Here is a 21,913-nt window from a genome sequence, read left to right on the forward strand (position 1 = left end):
ACGGGCAATGATCCCTGAAATTGGTTATCATTGTGCCCATCTTATGAAAATGAAGTGAGTGCAACTAGGCCACTTTCCACACCATAAAAGTTACTAATTTTATTGAGCTCAGGTCTCTGAGGATTAGAGCTAGGCTGAATGTCTATTAAACCATCCTGTAGCTGGCACCATTAGTTGGGAGTGTTGAAAAAGAACTGCACACTTTGAAGCAAGGAAGCAACCTCACAGGGCATAGATGTGGGGTTTTGACGGAAATGGGATGCAATCAGCAATATTTTTTGATCTACCTTTGTCGCTGTAAGCGGTATAGTGATTAGCACTGCTGCCTCACAGCGCCAGAAACTCGGGTTTAATTTCCGGCTTGGGTCTCTCTCTGTGCGGAGTCTGCACATTCTCCTTTTATCTGTGTGGGTTTCCTCTGGGTTCTCTGCTTTTCTCCAACAGTCCAAGACTGTGCTGGTTAGGTGCATTCACCATGCTAAATTCTCCCTCAGTGTACCTGAACAGGTGCTGGGGTGTGGCGACTCGGGGATTTTCACGTTAACGTCATTGCAGTGTTAATGTAAGCCTACTTGTGACACTAACAAATAAACTATAAATAAATAAACTATGAATACTAGAACTGCCCACCTCATCTAACACCATTGCAAATGCAACTTCACTCCATTATTACAGAGATTGATGAAGAAAATCCACCAGCACCTTCTCAATGGCAGAGATAACTGTTGCCTCTGATAGCAATGCCTCCATCCCAAGAATGAATAAAATAGAAACAAATCCACTGGTTACCTGCAGTAGCTTGTACTGTTGTGGGTAACAAGCAGTTCAGGGTCAGTGCAACCACTATTCAAACCACTACCACTATCGTATGCACTGATGGACAGCTGGGTGTCAAATTTGAAATTCTTCAGCCCATTGGCAGCCTCCTGATCAGCCTGGTGTCGGACAGTGAGACCACCACAAGTCGGGCCACTTGTCGATTATATACGACATGATTTGCACTCTGCCACAGTTGTACAGAGATGAGTCACGGTGTCCCCAATAGAAGGGATTGTTATGGCAGTATCCGACTCCAGTGCCAAACCTTTTCAGTTTGACCCATTTGCCACCGCATGGGAAATCAAAGTCTGGATAAGCAGCTTTCCATGTGCTCAAAAAATTTCCACAAAACTATAAATAAATGGGCGGCACGGTAGCACAGTGGTTAGCACTGCTGCTTCACAGCTCCAGGGTCCTGGGTTCGATTCCCGGCTCGGGTCACTGTCTGTGTGGAGTTTGCACATTCTCCTCGTGTCTGCGTGGGTTTCCTCCGGGTGCTCCGGTTTCCTCCCACAGTCCAAAGATGTGCAGGTTAGGTTGATTGGCCAGGTTAAAAATTGCCCCTTAGAGTCCTGAGATGCGTAGGTTAGAGGGATTAGCGGGTAAAATATGTGGGGGTAGGGCCTGGGTGGGATTGTGGTCTGTGCAGACTCGATGGGCTGAATGGCCTCCTTCTGCACTGTAGGGATTCTATGGTTCTATGAACTCTGGAATTTTCTGAAGCAGCTGTTTCACACAGCTGTATCTGCTCCCAGAAAAACACAGATAACCCCTGGACTCTGGAAGAAACCAGATGCTCAGAGACCCATGTAACCGAAAGCAAACTCAAGTTATAATTCTTAAATTATTTTTAGAGACTTTTGGTTTCTATTAAGTGTCAGTTGCATCTTATTTTACTCATGCTCATTGAAACTACCAATGATAGCCACCCATCACCTCCGTGCTTGCTGATCCACCAATCACAACCTTCTCTTCTGCTCCACGATCATTGATCCACCAATCACAACTACCCCTTTCCCTTCAAGCTCACTGATCCACCAATGACAGCTTCTCCTTTCTCAGCTCCGCACCCACTCATGCCAGTTACCTAAGAATTACAAAGAGTTACTGTTCAGAAAGAAATAATTGAGATGTGTAAGAAAAGAGATGCAATAACCATGGGTGACTTTCATCTACATATAAATTGGAGAAATAAAATTGGTAAAGGTAACATAGAAAATTAGTTCATAAAATATATTCAGGACAATTTTTTAGAGCAGTGCATTCTAGCGCGACCCATTCTAGACCTAATCATTAAGTTTATTTAATAGTATCGCAAGTCGGCTTACATTAACACTGCAATTAAATTACTGTGAAAATCCCCTAGATGCCACACTCTGGCGCCTGTTTTTGTACACTGAGGGAGAATTTAGCATGGCAAATGCACCTAACCAGCATGTCTTTCAGACTGTGGGAGAAAACTGGAGCACCCGGAGGAAACCCACGCAGACACGGGGAGAACATGCAGACTCCGCACAGACAGTGACCCAACCTGGGAATCAAACCCGGGCCCCTTGCGCTGTGAGGCAGCAGTGCTAACCACTGCACCATGATAATGTGCAATGAGACAGGATTAATCAATAATTGAATTGGGAATAATTAAATTGAACCGGGAAAATAGTTTAAAAGACATGACCGTAGTGATGCTCTTAAGGAAATATTTAACAACTTTAAAAAAGGTTTATTCCAGTGAAAAAGAAAAACTGTTGGAGAAGGATGCATTGTCTGTGACGAAATAAGGAAGTTATGGATAGTATCAAATTGAAAGAAACACTGTACAATTCTGTTCAAATGATTGGTAGGTCAGAAGATTGGACAGGTTTTAAGAACAGCAAAGAATTACTAAAAATAATAAAGAGGAAGAAATTAGAGTATGAGAAGAAGGTGGCTATAAGAAAAGGTAATGTGGGAGTCGACAAGTATGTTAAAAGGAAGAGTAACTAAGGTGAGAGTAGGTCCTCTAGACCGTGAGTCTGGGAAATTCATACTGGAAATCAAGGAAGCATTATGTCTGTCTTTACTGTGAAAGATTTAGAAAAAATTCCAAAGATACTTGAGGATCAAGAGGTGGAAGTGAGGGAGAAACTTAAAACAATCATCACTGCCAGGGCAAAAATATTGGGAAATCTATTAAACCTAAAAGCTGACAAATCCCCAGGACCTATGTCTTAAAGAAGTGGCTGCAGAGATAATAGAGTTACTGGTTATAATCTTCCAAAACTCCTTCGATTCTGGCAGGGGCCCAGTGTGTTGAAAAATAGCAAATATAACATCATTATTCAAGAAAGGAGGGAGACAAGAAGCAGGGAACTATAGGCCAGTTAGCCTAATATCTGTCACACTGAAATTGCTGGAATCCATTACTAAGGTGTTTATAGCAGGATAATTAGACAATCATAATGGGATGGCAGAGTCAACATGGGTTTACGAAAGGGAAATCATGTTTAGATAATTTATTGGAGTTCTTTGCGGGAGTAACAAGCAACATAGGTAATGAGGAACCTGCTCCACCATTCATCTTGATCATGGCATTTCATTGAATTCAATATCCTGATCCCCCCTTTCTCCCATATCCCTTGATCCCTTTAGCCCCAAGAGCTATAGAAACATAAAGGCTTTTGAACATTCAGCATATTTCCAGAATTTTCTGCTCCTAGGCCTCAGTTTCAGCAATTCTCTCTCTAAATCTCTCCAGCCCTCTGCCTCATTTCCTTCCTTTCAGACACTCCTTAAAACCTACCTCCTTGACCAAGCTTCACGGTGACACAGTGGTTAGCATTGCTGCCTCACTGCGCCAGGGACCCGGGTTTGATTCCCGCCTTGGGTTCACTGTCTGTGTGGAGTTTGCACGTTCTCCCCATGTCAGCATGGGTTTCCTCCGGGTGCTCCGGTTTCCCCGCACAGTCCGAAAGACGTGCTGGTTAGGTAGATTGGCTGTGCTAAATTCTCCTTCAGTGTACCCGAACAGATGCCGGAGTGTGGCGACTAGGAGATTTTCACAGTAACTTCACGACAGTGTTAATTTAAGCTGACTTGTGACTAATAAATAAACTTTACTTTAACTTTAAGCTTTTAGCCATCTGACTTAATAATCTCATTTGGGGTTTTTTTTGTTTCATAATGAATCACCTCAGGACGTTTCATTATGTCTACTGATCCTTCATATGGGTCAGTCACAGGGGGACATTGGTTCAAGGTGCGGGACAGGGGGTTTATGGGGAATGTGAGGAAAACCTTTTTACCTAGAGGGTGGTGGCAGTCTGGAATGCGCTGCCTGGGAGGGTGGTAGAGGCAGGTTGCCTCACATCCTTTAAAAAGTACCTGGATGAGCACTTGGCACATCATAACATTCAGGGCTATGGGATTAGGTGGGAGTTCAGGTGTTTCTAATGTGTTGGTGCAGATTTGATGGGCCGAAGGGCCTCTTCTGCACTCTATGATTCTATGATTCAATGTTAAAGGTGTTTTATAAATTTAAGTTGTTGCTTGGAGCTGGTTGATAAAGTAACCAAGAGGGTGGTGTATGTATTAATCATTGACAGAAAACTTACAGCAGAAGGATTCTGGTGTTTAGAAAATTGTTTTTTTCTTTACCCTTGTTACAAGTTTGGGTCTACTATAAATATTTTCTAGGGGTTAAGCGACGTTTATTGACTCACTTAAGCAGTCGAAGTGCCTTGTGTTTATGGCAGTTGACTCACATTGCCCTATATCTACACACATGATGATATAGCCCAGGGACATACAGTTGCGTCATTTCTTCAGCCTCTTCAAAGGCAGGCTAAGTTAACATGAAATGAGGCAAGACTTGGCTGAATTGTTAAGCAAGAGAAATGTACAGAGTAGCCGTTCTGATTGGATTTGGTGGTTTCCACCAACGTAACTTGTCATCACATCACAACTTAACAATGACAAATATTCTGCCCCTCTTCACTGGGTTACTTGGCTTGAATTAAACAGCTTAAGTTTTCTGCATTTTAACATTTTGAGCTCCCCTTCTCAGGGTAACTGGGGCTGGGCAATAAATGAGGTCTTGCCAGTACTACTCACAAAAGTGTGTCCGTTATGCAGATTTGTAAAATCCTATTCAAAAAGTCTTAGGATGCCTAGAAAATTCATGCTCAGAGATACCAAGAGTTACAAATCACCCCTAAAAGATGTCAAGGCAAGGTCAGTGTTAATGTAGAGTCCTAGCCAAAGCATCAATCTACCTTTTCCCTTTCAGAAGCTTTTGAACATTCAGTATATTTCCAGAATTTTCTGTGGTTATAATTGTTTTTTATCATGGGGTGGCACAGTGGTTAGCACTGCTGCCTCACAGCACCAGGAACCCGGGTTCAATTCTGGCCTCAGGTGACTGTAGGGAGTTTGCACATTCTCCCCGTATCTGCATGAGTTTCCTCTGGGTGCTCCGGTTCCTCCCATGGTCCAAAGACGTACGGGTTAGGTGGATTGGCCATGCTAAATTGCCTCTTAGTGTCAGGGAGATCAACAGAGTAAATGTATGGGGTTACAGGGATAGGGCCTGGGTGGGACTGTTGTTGGGCAAGCTCAGTGGGCCAAATGGCCACCTTCTGCACTGTCGGGACTCTATCTAATCTATCTTATCTGTGAGTCTTTTTGCTTAAAAACCTGTATTATTTTTCAGGTTATAATGTCTCTGAATTTGTTACAGTTTGAATTTGTTCCCATGTGGCTTCCTTTTCTCAGATGGGTGGTATGGAGGCCGTTGTTACGGGAATCACAGATGACTTCAAATTTTTGAAGAAACACCGAAAGCTTTTCACATTTGTAACGGCCGGTGGAACTTTCCTCGTTGCTCTCTTCTGCATCACCAATGTAAGTGGTTAATGGAGTTTGGAAAATAGTGATGACAAGGCTATGCAGTGAATTGTCAGTTTGTTAACCGACATTGTGAGTCAGCCATCTGTTTAATAAACCACTGCATTGTAATTTCTATTGATAGCCTAAATGGGTGATTGATTCATAACAGCAGTTTCTCAATGGAGTGGCAAGTTAAGAAGGTACCTGCTATGAGTTGTCCTCGTAGTGGTGTAGCATGATTACTTGGGTGTTAATTTTACGTTTGCCAGAAGCACTCGGTTCATGAATCAGATTTGCAATGGGTTATTGATCAATGACAAAAATTACAAAAAATTCTAAACCAATCATTAAGTGATGCATCTGGCTGGCATAAGCTAAGAAGCTGATTTGTACAGCGAATAGCCAAATTCATGAAGCATTCCGTATTTTTAGTAAGACACTGTAAACAGGAGATGGGTAAATGAGCAAAATAACGTTTTTTGTTTTCACCGCAAAACAGCGGAGTTACACTTGGGCTCCGACTTACATTGCACACATTTTAAAGGACCACTTCCATCAAGAGGATGGTGGGTGCAGTGAGTATGCTGCCTGCCTGCCTGATGAAAATAGTCAAAGTTTCCGACATATAATGGTTGGGCCTATTTTCCATTCTGTCAGGAAGCTGTGTCAGTGCTTTTAGAGTAGCCTGTTCACTGTGGGGGCTGGCCAGCCAGCCTTGGTAGATTAAAATAGGGGAGTTGATCTTGAAGAAGAGCTGTGAAGGCTCTCGTATCAGGTTGGTGGATTATTTTTTTGGGAATGATGATATATATGAATGGCTTGCAGGGGTCCCTAAAGGATTAGGTCGCTCTTCGCAAAGTATTAATGGGTGGAACATATGGAGTGCATCCTGCTCCCAGCGGGGTTTTCAAAACTGAATTGGGGTCCTAATAATGTCATTCGGTTCAGATTTGCATTGGCTAACGAAAGTCCAATATGGATTCCTGCAGTTGTGCAATGACTATATGAATCTATGACCTTGCGTGTTTTAACGGTGATGCACGATTGATTCACACGGGAGGCTAGGACGTACCCGGGAATAAAGGCTTTTATTCACAACAAGAATAGAGCACACTGCTTAACAATACTATCCCAGACTAAGGGCTACTAGGAAGTAGCAGTGACCTTTATACTCCTGTAAGAAGGCGGAGCCAAACGGAGTGTATCACAGAACGATGTTAACAGGTGGAACACCCCAACCCTAACCCCAACAGTAACAAGAGTAACATATGTACAAGTACCCATAGTGGTAACCATCTATGCTTCACCACAAACAGTAACCCATATCAATTATATATCAATTGTGTTTAATTAGAGGCAAGTGAAGGGTATTTATTGGGGTTTCACTTGAGCAGAGATTCGGATTAAAGCTGAGGTATGCTTGGGTTAGGAGGTGTAGGCCTGTAATGTTTCAGTCTGTAAATAAATAAATATACGACTGAGCAGAGATTGGCTTCAATTCAGTCCTTCACCAATTGGTTTTCCAGAATAGAGCAGTCCACAGTGTGCCCTGAAGGTGGTCACCATGATAAATGCTGCGATTTTCATTGTGTTACCACCCTGCCCAACAGGGGTTGGAAGGAAATGAAGATCAGCTACATGAAGAAGCAACGGCAATATTTCATCCGAGTGTAATGTTTGTTTTGGCAGCAGTTGCCTCATAGCAGAAAAAGGAGAACATGAAGAGGAGTTGGAAGATTTCAGGAGAATCTGCAACAGTTGTGTCATTTTAATAATGGATATTATTAACATCAGGGTCATCATATGCCATTTGTTGCAGTTAGCTCCAAACTTATAACAACAACTGCATTCCTAAAAAGAATGAACAGCTTGTTTTTATGCAGCAATTTATAACCTCAGGATGTCCCACGGTGATTTCCAGCCAGTGAAGTATTTCTGAAATGTAAAGAAGGAAATGGGATAGCTCATATTTCCCAGCAAGCTGCCACAAATAGCAATGTCATCGTTGCCAAATAATCTGTTTTGATAATGCAGATTGAGGGAGGAATATTGGCCAAGACACCCGGGATAACTCCCCTACTGTCCTTCAAAATAGTGCCATGGGATCTTTTATGTTGACCTGAGAAAGCAGACGGAGCCTTGATTTAACATCTCATCTGAAAGATTGCACCTACGACAGTACAGCAGTGACGTGCTTTGACACTGCAATGTCGTGTCAGCCTAGATTTATGTGCTCAGATCCCACCACGTGACATGAACCCACAACCTTCAGAGGTAATGTTGGTACCTGGGCCACCCACAGCTTTCATTGAGAAATCAAAGAGCTAAGGTCCATAGAGCGACTAACTCCCAAAGTTAGAAAGTGTAAAAGAGAGTTAGTTTTTAAATTTATTTATTAGTGTGACAAGCAGGTTTACATTCACACTGCAATGAAATTACTGTGAAAATCCCCTAGTCGTTGCACTCCGGCGCCTGTTCGGAGTCTTAGGACAATCTGGAAGTAATAATGGGATGATGCCAAATCTCAATTTTAAAAGACTGAAAATTATAGGAGAAACTGAGGGAGGAAAGGAATTCTAAAATTCTGGGAAAGAATGAGTTAACATAGGTGTGCAGTGTATCTGGATTTGATGTGGGGAAGAAGAATTGATGATACAATTGCTAATATTACGATTTTGCTACTTTTAATCCAGCAAGTACAAATGAAGAAAATCAAATTTAAACTTGTCAATGCAGCTCATACCAGTCAAAAATGTTTATTTAAGAAATGCTACATTCAGAATTTTCTTTGGACTTCTCAGCTTTGATAAAAGATCGGTGGAAACCCCATTTATGCTTAATATCCTTGGTTTCTGCAGAAGGGTATGTACAGTCGCTAATTGGGAGAAACCCCAAGGGAAGGTCCAGTGAAAGTTTCACAAGGTTTGCCAGGACTGCTGTATTCAATATGGATAATGAGCAGTCTACAGCTGCACACTTTCACTCACTTGCGGCCTTTGGCCTACATCCTTGATACAATAGGCTGAATACCATGTCTGCCATTCCAAGTGACTTGGAGATGGAAAGGACGGAGACAGGAGCTGGCCAACTGAATCTACAAATATTAAGTTCAGGAAACAGCGCTCCGGGAGGACGAGTGCGTTAAAGACTCGCGTTCTTACAAATAAAGAAATAAGTCACATCGCTCTTCTCAATGATTGCTTCTGAAAATATATTTCTGATTGCTAACGGTGGAATGAATGTCCAGCTAAACAAACAGAGATGTTGGTCACTAACCAAGAAACTAAATGAGATCTTTAAATAGTAACAAGGATAGATGCAGTAGGACACTCCAATGCTGCAAGTCCAATACAAGTCCACCATTCCTAAACTGCAGGAAAGTGTTTGTTTGACAAACATCAATTTCTTAATTACTTTGAAACAATGTTGGCATCCCTTATAAATTTGATCAAAGTGGATTACTGAAGAATATTTTCAGTGTGTTTTGAACCACGCTACGCGGCACGGTAGCACAGTGGTTAGCACTACTGCTTCACAACTCCAGGGACCTGGGTCCGATTCCCGGCTTGGGTCACTGTCTGTGTGGAATTTGCACATTCTCCTCGTGTCGGCGTGGGTTTCCTCCGGGTGCTCTGGTTTCCTCCCACAGTCCAAAGATGTGCGGGTTAGGTTGATTGGCCATGCTAAAAATTGCCCCTTAGTGTCCTGAGATGTGTAGGTTAGGGGGATTAGCAGGGAAATATGTAGGGATTTAGGGGTAGGGACTGGGTGGGATTGTGATCGGTGCAGACTCGATGGGCCAAATGGCCTCTTTCTGCACTGTAGGGTTTCTATGATTTATATAATTGAAATATATTTAATGCAGGTGTTGCCCCAGAGCATATTCTGATTTTCAAAGTCAAATACCATGCTGCAAAAAAAAATTTCTATATATTTCAGGTATTCCCCCTCAAAATAAACGTTTCTGTTAAGGCAGCATTTGACATTTCAAAATCTGCACTAATCTCACTGATTTTTTTGTTAATTAAGCGGTTTCATCCTGGCGCTGAGTCACTGTTATATATCAAATCTTGTTGAGATTCAGGCCAGAATTTTACCGGCATGCCTGCCCGAGGCTCATAAGATCGCGCATGAGGCCAATGGAGAATGCTGTTCTGTGAGCCTCAGGCTGGCGTGCCGGTAAAATCAGGGCCTAAGGATCCAATGTTTACGGGGATGTAGGGGCTGTATTAGTTGGGAATTTTAACCTTTAAGACCTGGCTGGCTTTAGGGATTCGCATTCTAATCAGTATTCTGTAACTTGATGTTGTGTAGCTGTGCACTGTTTGAGAGCACATTTCCACTCCATCTGACGAAGGAGCAGCGCTCCGAAAGCTTATGGTATTTGCTACCAAATAAACCTGTTGGACTTTAACCTGGTGTTGTGAGACTTCTTACTGTGTTCACCCAAGTCCAACGCCGGCATCTCCACATCATTAGTTGGGAATGACAGCTGAATGTGGAGATTTTGATAAAGTCAAGGGCTGGATTTCTTCAGTTTTTTTTGTTTCCATTTCCTACTGGGAGGGAAGGGATATCAAATGTGCTTGGTGATGGGAGTGAAGGGAAGTGGGGGGGGGGGGAGGGGGTGAGGACATTGGGGTGCAGAGTTGGTACAGTACAGAAGGAGGCTGTTCAACCCATCCTTTTTGCCCCAGCTCCCTGAGTGGTGCCATACTCCCGCCTTCTCCCCATAACCCTGCACATTCTTCCTTTTGAGATCACAGATATTTCCCTTTTAAATGCTTTGATTGAAGCTGCCTCTACCGCACTCTCTCAGGCAGCGCTATCCAGACATTAATCACTTGCTACGTGTAAAAGTTTTACCTCGTATTTGCATTTGCTTCTTTTGACAACTTTAAGTCTGTGCCCTCCCATCCACAACTCTTTGTGAGGCAAATGGCTCAAGATTGGGTGTTGATGGGAGGAGGGTGAGCTGGTTGTTGGAGCCTGACAACGGGAAGGGACTGAAAAACCAGGGATTGGGGGAGGGGTGGTCAGCCAATCATGGGGCAGGTAGCTTGTGATCCGGCATGGGAGGGAGGCCGGGAAGGAAGGAGAGGCTTTAGATGTCAGAAGGTTTGCATGGGGACTGGAGGAAGCACTCATGCACTTGCTGGCTGACAAGGAGTGCTTAAAAAGCACATTTGCTTTGTGGAGGCCCCTGCCTATGTCTCCATTTTGCCACCAGGTTTCCCAAACCTTGGAAACCCAGTCAGCAAGCATTAAATTCAAATAATGCACCAATTGCACCATTAGACTCTGATCTAAACATTATAATGAAGAATCCTGCCTCTTCAAGGCAGAACAAAGCCACCTTGTCACAATTACAATGCTGGTAGATTGGCAATGCCTTTTGCGATTTTAAATGTTCAATATCCCTAACCCCTCTCTTGCCCATTATGAGGATGGAGGTAGGGAGGGTTAATATTTATCCCCCCGCCCCCCTCCCTTGCCAATTGTTTGTTTAGTTTATTTGTTAGTGTCACATGTAGACTTATATTAACACTGCAATGAAGTTACTGAGAAAATCCCCTAGTCGCCACACTCCAGCGCATGTTCTGGTACACTGAGGGAGAATTTAGCATGGCCAATGCACCTAATCAGTACATCTTTCGGACTGTGGGAGGAAACCAAAGCACCTAAAGGAAACCCACACAGACTCCGGGAAAACGTGCAAGCTCCGCACAGACAGTGACCCAAGCCAGGAATTGAACCCGGGTCCCTGGCACTATGAGGCAGCAGTGGTAACCACTGTGTCACTGTGGTAGCACTCTACACTTTATGCTTTGTTATATACCTATACAGCAAGGCTACTTGGTAAACTGTCCTCCCTGGACTGATACAATGTAATATACAATGGACAGGATTAATGCAGTCTGTTAGACTCAGTGACTGACCAATATATCTAACAAGGAGCTTTGGCATTGGGTCAGCATTCACCTGTCAATATTTGGTGCCCACGCCTTAGTACTGAAGTTAATAAAGCGATCAGCATTAAAAAAAGAAATCTTCCCACTTGATGCATAAACTGGCATTTCAATCTTCAACATCATTCTGGTTTGTTCTTTTTGAGAGAAGCTAATTTCATATTGTGTGTTTTTTCTGGCCAGATGTGAATACATTGTATACGTATGGTGTATTCTATCCACGTTGATCGCACATTGCTGGACTGATACAATTCCCCATTTCACACTTGAAGAGAATCTGTCTGTTACATATTATCTGAACAATAATAGGTTTTAAATAAAAATCACACATTTGTCTCTCAGCTCCAAAAATCAATCCTTTCGAATATTTAGAACTTAACACTGTGGGAGGGACGCTAATAAGGTCCAATATTATAACATATAGGAGCTCAAAATATGAACATTTGCAGTACAAAATATAAATATTCTTCAAATATTAACCAAGTCTATCACTCCAGTGTAATCAAGATTGCACAAGATATTTGTCAGTCAATGAATTGCGAGGTTTTCAGTCCTAATTTTTCTTAACAATGCTGGACATTGTCAAATAGCTTCATCTTGGACTTTACATTTTTTAGTATTTGTTATCAAGATTAAAACATGAATGAAAACATGAGTTGTGCAAATTATTCATTATATTTTTTAACCTCTTGTAGGGTGGAATCTATGTGCTCACTTTACTAGACCAATTTGCAGCAGGGACATCAATCCTCTTCGGAGTATTAATAGAAGCCATTGGGGTGTCTTGGTTTTACGGTAAGTTTCATGTCATTGTTCAGTTTGTAACTACCTGAATATGATGTTAAAAGGCTGATGGTAGACTGCTACGTGACTAAGTCCGGGATTTTCCGGGCCCATTTTATGCGGCTGCAAAACCTGTTATGGCTCACAAGAGGGCCATAACCATTTGTGTTGGGGAGACAGAGGGTGATGACAGAACGCTGCTTTAGTGACTGGAAGCCAGTGTCCACTGGCGTACCTCACGGATCTGTGCTGGGTCCCCAATTATTTGTAATTTATATAAACTTCATGGAAGGCTATGTGGGGGGTAGAATTGGTAGGTTTGTGGATGACACAAAGATTGGTCAGGTGGTAACAGTGAGGTTGAGTGTCTAAGGCCACAGGAAGATATAGACAGGGTGATCAAATGGGCAGATAAGTGGCAGATGGAATTTAACCCTGAAAAGTGTGAGGTGATACACTTCAGAAAGAGTAATTTGACAAAGAAATATTCAATGAATGGCAGGGCACCAGTAAGTTTGGATAAACAAAGGGATCTTGCCATGTTTGTCCATAGATCTCCGAAGGCGGAAGGACATGTTAGTAGGGTAATGAAAAAGGCTTATGGGACACTTGTCTTTATCAATCAAGGCATAGATTACCAAAGCAGGGAAGTCATGATGGAGTTGTATAGAACTTTGATGAGGCCACAGCTGGAGTATTGTGTGCAGTTCTGGTCGCCACATTATAGGAAGGATGTGATTGCCCTGGAGGGGGTACAGAGGGGATTCACCAGGGTATTGGCTGGGATGGAATACTTAAGTTATGAAGGGAGGTTGGATAGGCTTGGGCTGTTTTTGTTGGAACAGAGAAGACTGAGGTGCGACCTGATCGAATTGTACAAGATTATGAGGGGCATGGACAAAGTGGAAAGGGAGCAGCTGTTCCCCTTAGTTGAAGGGTCAGTCATGAAGGGACACAAGTTCAAGATGATGGGGGAGGAGGTTTAGGGGGGATGTGAGGAAAAACTTTTTAACCCAGATGGTGGTGTCAGTCTGGAATGGGCTGCTTTTAAGAAGTACCTGGATGAGCACTTGGCATGTCATGACATTCAAGGCTATGGGCCAAGTGCTGGTAAATGGGATTAGGTAGGTAGGATAGGTGTTTCTCACATGTCGGTGTCGACTCGATGAGCCAAAGGACCTCTTCTGCACTGTATGAATCTGTGAACTCAGAATGAGATTATTATGATTACCATGAATTTAAATTTAAAAACACCTCACCTTCTGGATTCGCTGTATGTTCTGTAACACTGTACTGCCATGTTCCTGACCACCCAGGGGCTACATTGACCCCAGTATGGTCATTGCGACTTCTGGAGACCAGTAATCATTCCCACTGACATGAAATCATGCCAGCGAGGTGAGGGGGACATCTGACGCCCCATCAAGTATGACATTATGTCATTTAAGGGGCAGTGCCAAGTTGACAGTGCCAGGTTGGCATTGCCAGGGCCGGGGCTAGGGAGTGGGTGACGATGGGGGTGGGGATGGGGGGAGATTGCTGGCAACAATGAAAGGATTTGGGGGTGGGGGGTGGTTGGAGTTTGCCATCGACAATGGAGGGGGTGGGGGAGACCCTGTCTCTTTGGCACACCTTAAAAAGAGCACCCCGATCTCTTTGGAGTGGGCCTTGCCACCAGCTTTAAGCCCCATTCCTCAAGGATGACGGTGCAAAGCACACCCCTTTTTCTTTCAAAACATCAGAAGATCTGGAGTGAAAATCTGGCTGTGTTTCTGGGGAGAAACACACACCAGTTTTCCGTCAGACCCTGTCACTTTGCCAATTTTTGAGAGAATTCTACCTTAAGTTAATTCTGTGGCATTAGACATCTGTTCAACATAGGTATAACATTAACGTACATATAACCCAGGGACGACAGTGGGCAACACTAACATTTATCCTTTTTTAGATACAATAGTTGTTACCTATTAGCCTTTTATCACAATTTCTTTCAAAAATAAGTGAAAACAGAAAATGCCTTAAGTAATCACCAGGTCTGGCAGCATCTGTGGACAAAGCACACCAACATTTCACATCTGTGATCTTTCATCTGATTTCCAGCATCCGCAGTATTTTGCTTTTGTATTGGTGTTAATAAAATATAATTACAGATTTGGTTTTAATGCTGCAATGTGTATTTTTTTGAAAATGCACAACACCAATACTCTATTATTGAATAGATTATTTTATTCTCTCACAGCATGTTGGCATCACTGGCTGGGTCAATATTTGTTGTCCATCCTTTGTTTTTATTTATTCCTTTCTCAGAGCTACAAAGACACTATGTAGAATGGATGGGGCTCGCCCCGAATTCATCTCCTTGCTTGCTCCAAAAACCAATTCAATTCATGATCCCCAGACAAGGGACATGTCAGATCCAAGCCGACAAGAACAGGTATTACACCTGATCTCACGCTTGTTAGTCAAAAGGCGGGGAAGTGGGAAGATGGTGAACTGCCTTCTTTAACCACTGCAGTCCCTGTGTTGTAGGTGCATCCACAGTGCTGCCATGCCCTATTTTGTACTGGTACCTCTGGCAGAAGAGTTTAATGCCCAGCCAGATTATCAGTTTAACTGGCCTCTAAGCTTTATATCCTCATTTGTGTTATTTTGACAAGTTTTCAACTTTATTGTTGGTTATGGCATTAGGAAACAGCAATAGGAAAATGATTCTTGATTATAATCCCTAACTTTTATTAACAAGGGGACAATGGTCAAGCAATGATCCTACAATAAGCATGCTCCTTCTCAGACTGCTGTGATGTTGTTGTCAAAGCAGCCATAGAAAGGCCTGCACCCATTCCTTTCTGCCCCTGCAGGGTGAAAGTTACATATATTACCCGCTGAATGAACCAAGGCTGTAGAAAATGACAAGATGGTCAGGTATCCCAGTAAAACCTAACCATTCTCATCTATGAAGGGAATGTAAAGATTTTTCCATGGCTTTGCAGAATTACAGACGAGTTAAGGATTTCCTCCCCTCACCTGATGAGAGAGAATTCAGCTTGCAAATAATTCTCCACCTTCAAAAGCAAAAGATATGATTATAATTGAGAATCAGATGAGAGGTCACAAGATGCCAAGTTATAGTCCAACAGGTTTATTTGAAATCACAAGCTTTTGCTTGTGATCACAAGCAAATAAACCTGTTGGACTATTACCTGATGTTGTGTGATCTCTCATCTTGTCCACCCCAGTCCAACACCGGCATCTCCACATCAATTGAGAATGAAAGAGACCAGAAAAGCGTACCTTGCTGTAATATTAGGCTGCTTAATGACCCATAATTTTTGAATTCCTTCTGCATAGCAAGCTTGCTCTAGGTGTTATCGTCCGAGGATGTATCTGGAGAAGGTAGCCTTTCTACTGTTATGTGTTGTAATTAATTTAGCTGTGATAAATTGATACACTGTCAAATCTAACCATATGATTAAGTTAGAAATTAATCTTAATCACTGTGAGGAGAGAATAATCAAGGTTTCATAATTACCATTTTTCATTACTGAAGATTGTAAAATTATGTATCATCCACAATATGCTTATATTGATGAAAGAATATTGTGTAAACCATAGATAAAAGTCAAACCAATGTAACTCTTTAACTGATTGCTTTTTGTTGCTGGAATCTTTTTAAGCATTAACTGGTCGATCTGGAAGTGGGAGAATTAGTTTTCCTGCTTTGTGTGAAACCGCTTTTTCCATATTGTCACTCTTTTTCATGCTCATAAATCCTAATGGTCCCTCAACTAGTGGCAGAAGATTATATATTTCTTATCATCTCAGAAATATTGATGGCTTTTGAAATGAAAAAGATAACTTGGTACATGCTGAAACCAATTGCAACATAACACAAGCACTTGATATTTTGTTTCTTCACAAACACGGAATGTAACCATCTCCGAAGTCCAAATCGTACCACTTGTGACATGATACATCGTCCAAAAATCCAAAACACATTGCCAAGGTGGAGGCTTGGTGGCACAATGGTTAGCACTGCTGCCTCACAGCAGCAGGGACTCGGGTTTGATTGCCGGCTTGGGTCACTGTCTGTGTAGAGTTTGCACATTCTCCCCATGTCTGTGTGGGTTTTCTCCAGGTGCTCCAGTTTCCTCCCACGGTCCAAAAGATGTGCTGGTTCGGTGCATTGGCCATGCTAAATTCTCCCTCACCGTACAGGTGCCAGAGTGTGGCGACTAGGGGATTTTCACAGTAACTTCATTGCAGTGTTAATGTAAGCCTACTTGTGACACTATTAAATAATAATTTAAAAAAAGATTTGGGGCGGGATTTTCTGGCCATGCTTGCCCCAAGACTGGAAAATCCAGCCCAAGGTCAACAATTTTTTTCATGGTCCATGTCCTGCCCACCACAAATTCAGCCCAAAATATCAGGAAATTTCACAGCAGGGCAGTATCACCCATTTCTCCAATTATTCGGATTCTTTTTTAAATGGATGATGATGATTTTGAGAATTAATATTGATGCTTTTCTTTTGCTTTGTTTAGCAAGACTGATTTTCTTCACTAGTGTTTATTAAAATGGACTTCACCATTTATATAAATATCCCAATGTTTATAATGATATTCCTCAAATTCCGACCTGTTTCCACATGCCAGTAGGAATACTGCATTTGCAGCCTCCAATTCTAAAACTGTCTGATGGCTGCCAGGGCTACTTGAGGTTGTTGGTTAATGTTTCAAATGGCAGAAGATGACCTGATGTTTGGAAGATGATACGGTGTTATAGCCCTGAGCTTTAATTAAAACCTGCCGGTGATGTGATTTGGCATTTTATCCTCCTACCTCTGGACTGGAGAAAGATTCCAGCCGTCCGAATGACCCAATGGGATCATTGTCAAGGCCCTCAAGGCAGACATGACATTTAAGGAAAGTGAATTCTGTTGAGGCATTTGGATTTGAGAATAATGATGAAAGTCATGTAATTGCATTGTGGTGGCATTTCGTGCATTTCACGCCACCAAAATGCAATTATAAGTGTCAATCTTACCTTTTGCAAATGTGTGCAAAATAATTAGGACGACTTAATTATGTGCATTAACAGAAGTTTGCACTTTCCGCTGAATAAATTAAGTGTAGCCTATTCCAAACAAAGTTGATATTTATTAGTAATTAATGCATGTTTAAAACGGTCAATAACTGAACATTCACTAACTTGGCCTTTGTAACACAGAAGAAAATGATTAACTGTGTTCTCAACTTTCTTTGAAAGCAAGCTCATATTCCATAAAGTTCAAATATACATTTATATTCATCTAGATGTTCATGTTTATGCATGTTTCATAATTCTTAATCCTGACAGTTCTTAAAACAAACTATTGGAAAGAATTTATAGTATTCCATTTCACCACGATGTGCTGTGAAGTGATGACTAAATTTCCAATAAAAACACTGAACAAATATACTTTCTAACTTGTTTGGAGTTCAACTTAAAAGCAGCTCATAAGTTCAACAGTCAATGAAAATTCATCCAAACACTCATGGAAAGCATGTTAATAGTTCAATCTGCTAACATCTTCTGCTCATAGAAGCAAATACTCTGAAAGATTCATAACTGGGAACATATTCTTCGAGTCATTCGTTCTTCCTATTTATTAAAAACTGGGAATGGACTGGTTTAGTTTCTGTGCATTATGTCTTATTTCTGAGCAACTTTGTTTGAGTTTTGCCTCAAGCTGACACTCTCAGCACATTTTCAAACGTACAATAGCTTGTGAGATAGATGTGGGGGGTGGGGGGGGCGGTGGTAAGGGGGAGGGGGGTGGCTGATGTGTATGGAACGAATGCAATTAACCACTGCTTAATGGAGCATTAGTCAAAGAAAAACTTTAGCAAATGGCCCAATTAGTCTTCATTCTATGTGCAACAACTAGATCCTCACCTCTGCTTGTGAAACTAGACTTTGCAGCTGCAGTTCTGAATGTCGGAAAAGGCACGTATCCTTTCTTCAAAAGTGGAAGGTAGTTTTGTGTATGAAGAGGCAGAGATTGTGAGCCCAATGCAGTGTTTACTTTTTCAGTTGCCCCAATAGGATGTTGTTGCAGCTTCAGGAATGGCCATGGTTAACACATCATTGTGCCTGGGTTTTCCGGACCTGCCACAGGCAATGTGGTAACTGAGCCCAAGGCCCATTGGCTTTCAGCGGGACTGAACGATCCCAGTGGCAGGCAGGACCGGAAAATCCCACCACTAGCTAAATGTTTGAAACATCGATTGTTCAGCAATAGCTAGCTTTCTATCATTAAATACTCCCTGCACCTATATGTAGCATTGTTACTCACTCCTACAGCATTTATTTATTTATAGGGCTGCCATTTGCTAATTAGTACATGCATTATCTAGCATAGGAGGAGTGGAAGAAAGGATGAAAAGGAAAGAGGCAGTGATTTTATTTAAAGACCATTGCTTAATTCCCATAAAGAATTCATGCCAATAGCAATATGGATCTCTCATTTTATATTATTAATTGATTTAGTTTAGTAAATCATTGTAACATAATCATGGTTTCTGGAACCCGCTGTGAAATAGACACAGTGCAAGAATAAGCATCTGAAGCTTTGATTCTTCACAAAAAATGAATGTAACCATCATCAAAATGCAAATCATACCACTTGACACAATCCCCTCAAGAAAGACACCACGGGCTGGATTTTGCAATCCCCCTGCTTTCCCACCTGTTGGGGTGGGTGGGGGGGCATGTAAAATATCACACGTGGGTAACCCACTGCCTTCCTCTTCACCTCTCACCCACTCCCCATAATACAGAGGTTAAGGCATCGATGAGCTCACCCACTCTTAGGCCTATTGAGGCTCTTAAGTACCTCAATTAAAGGCCATTTAAGGATCTCAATCTTCTTCCACTGCCAGAATACACTGGGCAGAGGAAGGTGGATGAGTGTTTTTTCACCAAAGTTGGTAAAAGTTGAGAAGGAAGTGGGGGCGCGGGCAGTGTGCTGTGTGCATTAGGGACACCCCTAAATTGTACCCCATCTTTGTGCCTCCCCACCTTGCCTCCAAAGCCTGCCCCCCACCTCTCTCTTTGGTGCCTGATCCCTTCCTCTCTACAAGGTAGGAAATGACTGGAAACTAGGTCAACAATAGGACTTTTACAATATTGTTGGCAGTTACCTGCACTGAATTTAGTTCACACAATCTCCCCCATAGTAAAGAACAATGTCAGATGCTCATCCAAACAATGATTCATGAGGTTGAGTCACAAATGTCTATTCCTGTCACACCACCATGTTTGCAACAACAGACTGTGCAAACATTACATTAATGTGGACTTTATCAATATTAAATTGAGATAAATCTCATGGTGCCAAACGACCTTCTAGACAGGAAATTAATTTAACTGTAACCACACAGCAGAACAACAAAGGGAAATATTAGACCATAATTAAGGAATATAGGCATTCAAATTTTGTGAAATTCGATAGGATACTGAATTGGTATCATAGATTTGTATCCAACTCAAAGTGATACTAGCTACAAGAGTCTCATTGTAATACATCTGTACAGTTACAGTTCAGGTCCTACTGGCTATATTTAAAGCATAGCAACCACTACAAGTTAAGCAGGTACTTGACAGGGGGTACACAGAGTGGCAGGTATGGGAAAGGGAAAATGTCACACTGGCTGTCTCGGAAATGCACTTTTGAGTTTTAGACTGTGAAAGATTGTTGGGCAGCAGAGGGAGAACTTATCTAGTATTACTATATCTAGCAGAGAAGAGCTTGATGATCATCTTGGGTATTCCCTTGAAAGCGTCCCATTGCCAAACATATTACTCAGCTTGAGCACAAAATGACTTTGAGGCTAGAATTTAGGGAAGAATTTTCATTTGAGTTGCCTCTCTCACTTTTTGGGACAATTTGGACTTTTCATCATTGTATAAACCTGGTTTGCAGCCCATTTTACATCCCTCCTGGTTTTTAATTCCACTGACTTTGGCACAAAAGGCAGAACACCACTAACGTTGGAACTGAGCTATGCGGGAAGGTATAGTCTGTGAAATAATGTGGCAGTCATACCTATGATGGGAAGTTCTTTAAAGGCTGTTGGAGCGAAGTGGGCCTTGGAATTGTAAGATGAGCTACTAGTATAGATGAAGCATGGGGCTGAAAATGCAGTTATGGTGCGGACCTTGCGAGCACTGTGCATTGGGTCAAGTAGATGACTTTGCACTATAGTGCATGGTCAGTCAACTTTAAATGCTTTTAGAAGGCTTGGTGCTTGACACATTAAGCATTTGGAGTTCCAGGTGTTCCGGGTAAGATTAATGAGCTTCAGGAGGAGGGCTGTTGACTGCCAGCAAAGCTCAGCCAATGTGTGCAGGACTTCAATGTTCAGAACAAGATGCTCCAATATGTAGCACCCCTTTTAGAAGCCAAGGAAAGAGAGATTTAGCAATGAACAGTGACTTTATCAGGAGAGGGAAGCTCAATTGGCATTTCTTGTTTCTTTTCTCTCGATGTGCACTTAAGCAGTTGAAGCACATTATTGGACAGTCCAGCTATACAAGGGGCCTTTGCCCTAATTACAATTCAATCTGATGCCTAAATGACCCATATGCCGTTGAGGTGCAGGCTGACCATGAAGAATGCATTTGGTACCCACATACACTACAAAGCTCACTAAGGCTGAGTAGGTCTCATTATCCCACATGCTGCTCATTGGGTGCCGACTAGGTCCTCACTGTAGGAAAACCATCATTTATCTTATAAACTTAAAATAAGTAGGTTGTGACCCAAGTTAAAATAGTATTAAGCAGAATTTCAGTTGAAAGCATTAAGTGTTTGGAAGCTACAATCTTGGGGCACAGTTTATTCCAACCATATACCTTGTTCAAACTAATAGTTTTCTGAAAGTTGAAACTTGTTATTAATTGCTGAGGAGCCTTGTTTTCCATGGCTTGTCTTAATAAGGGAATATTAATCTAACTGAAACATTTCACTTGCACAGATCCGCAGCTGAAGCAACAGATTAAGGCTTGTATTCTCAGTCTGACAAATGATAATCTGGTCCCTAGCCTTCTAAATACCAATTTATCATTCAGAATTCATTATTAGTCTAGCCAATGCAAATATCATAAATCTTACTGCTTCATAAACTGTTACCATTCCATTGTAAATAAAATGCCTTTTAAAATACTTTTCTTTTTTTGAGTGCCACGATGATGAATTGAAGTCTGTAATTCCATAAACTCTTTTTTAAAAAGCTTTGAAATCCTCTTTTCCAGAAAAATAATATTTCATAAATTGGGTATTTGAAATCTGATTAAAGAACGGTGGGACTGATAACATAAACATGCTAAATGTTAAATAATCTGGCCTACCAAGCCTCTGTTATGCCAGGCACTCACTTCTGGCCAGATGTGCACCACCAACCAAGCTGGTGTAGGAAATAAAAGACATTCAGAGC

The 21,913-nt window shown here is 41.9% G+C and overlaps 1 protein-coding gene and 1 pseudogene across 1 annotated transcript in view; one reads left to right on the forward strand and one right to left on the reverse strand.

The window, feature by feature from the left end:
- The window catches only part of slc6a2 (solute carrier family 6 member 2), a 162,229-nt gene that overhangs the window by 123,408 nt on the left and 16,908 nt on the right, over positions 1 to 21,913 (forward strand). Inside the window, exons 10-11 of the mRNA XM_078210909.1 lie at positions 5,569 to 5,697; positions 12,347 to 12,446. Coding sequence (XP_078067035.1) covers positions 5,569 to 5,697; positions 12,347 to 12,446 — 229 coding nt within the window. The remainder of the gene's footprint in view (positions 1 to 5,568; positions 5,698 to 12,346; positions 12,447 to 21,913) is intronic.
- On the reverse strand, positions 14,716 to 14,916 carry LOC144493282 (U2 spliceosomal RNA; annotated as a pseudogene).

This window comes from Mustelus asterias, chromosome 4, assembly GCF_964213995.1.
Source record: "Mustelus asterias chromosome 4, sMusAst1.hap1.1, whole genome shotgun sequence".
In the NCBI taxonomy this organism is placed as follows: Eukaryota; Metazoa; Chordata; class Chondrichthyes; order Carcharhiniformes; family Triakidae; genus Mustelus; species Mustelus asterias.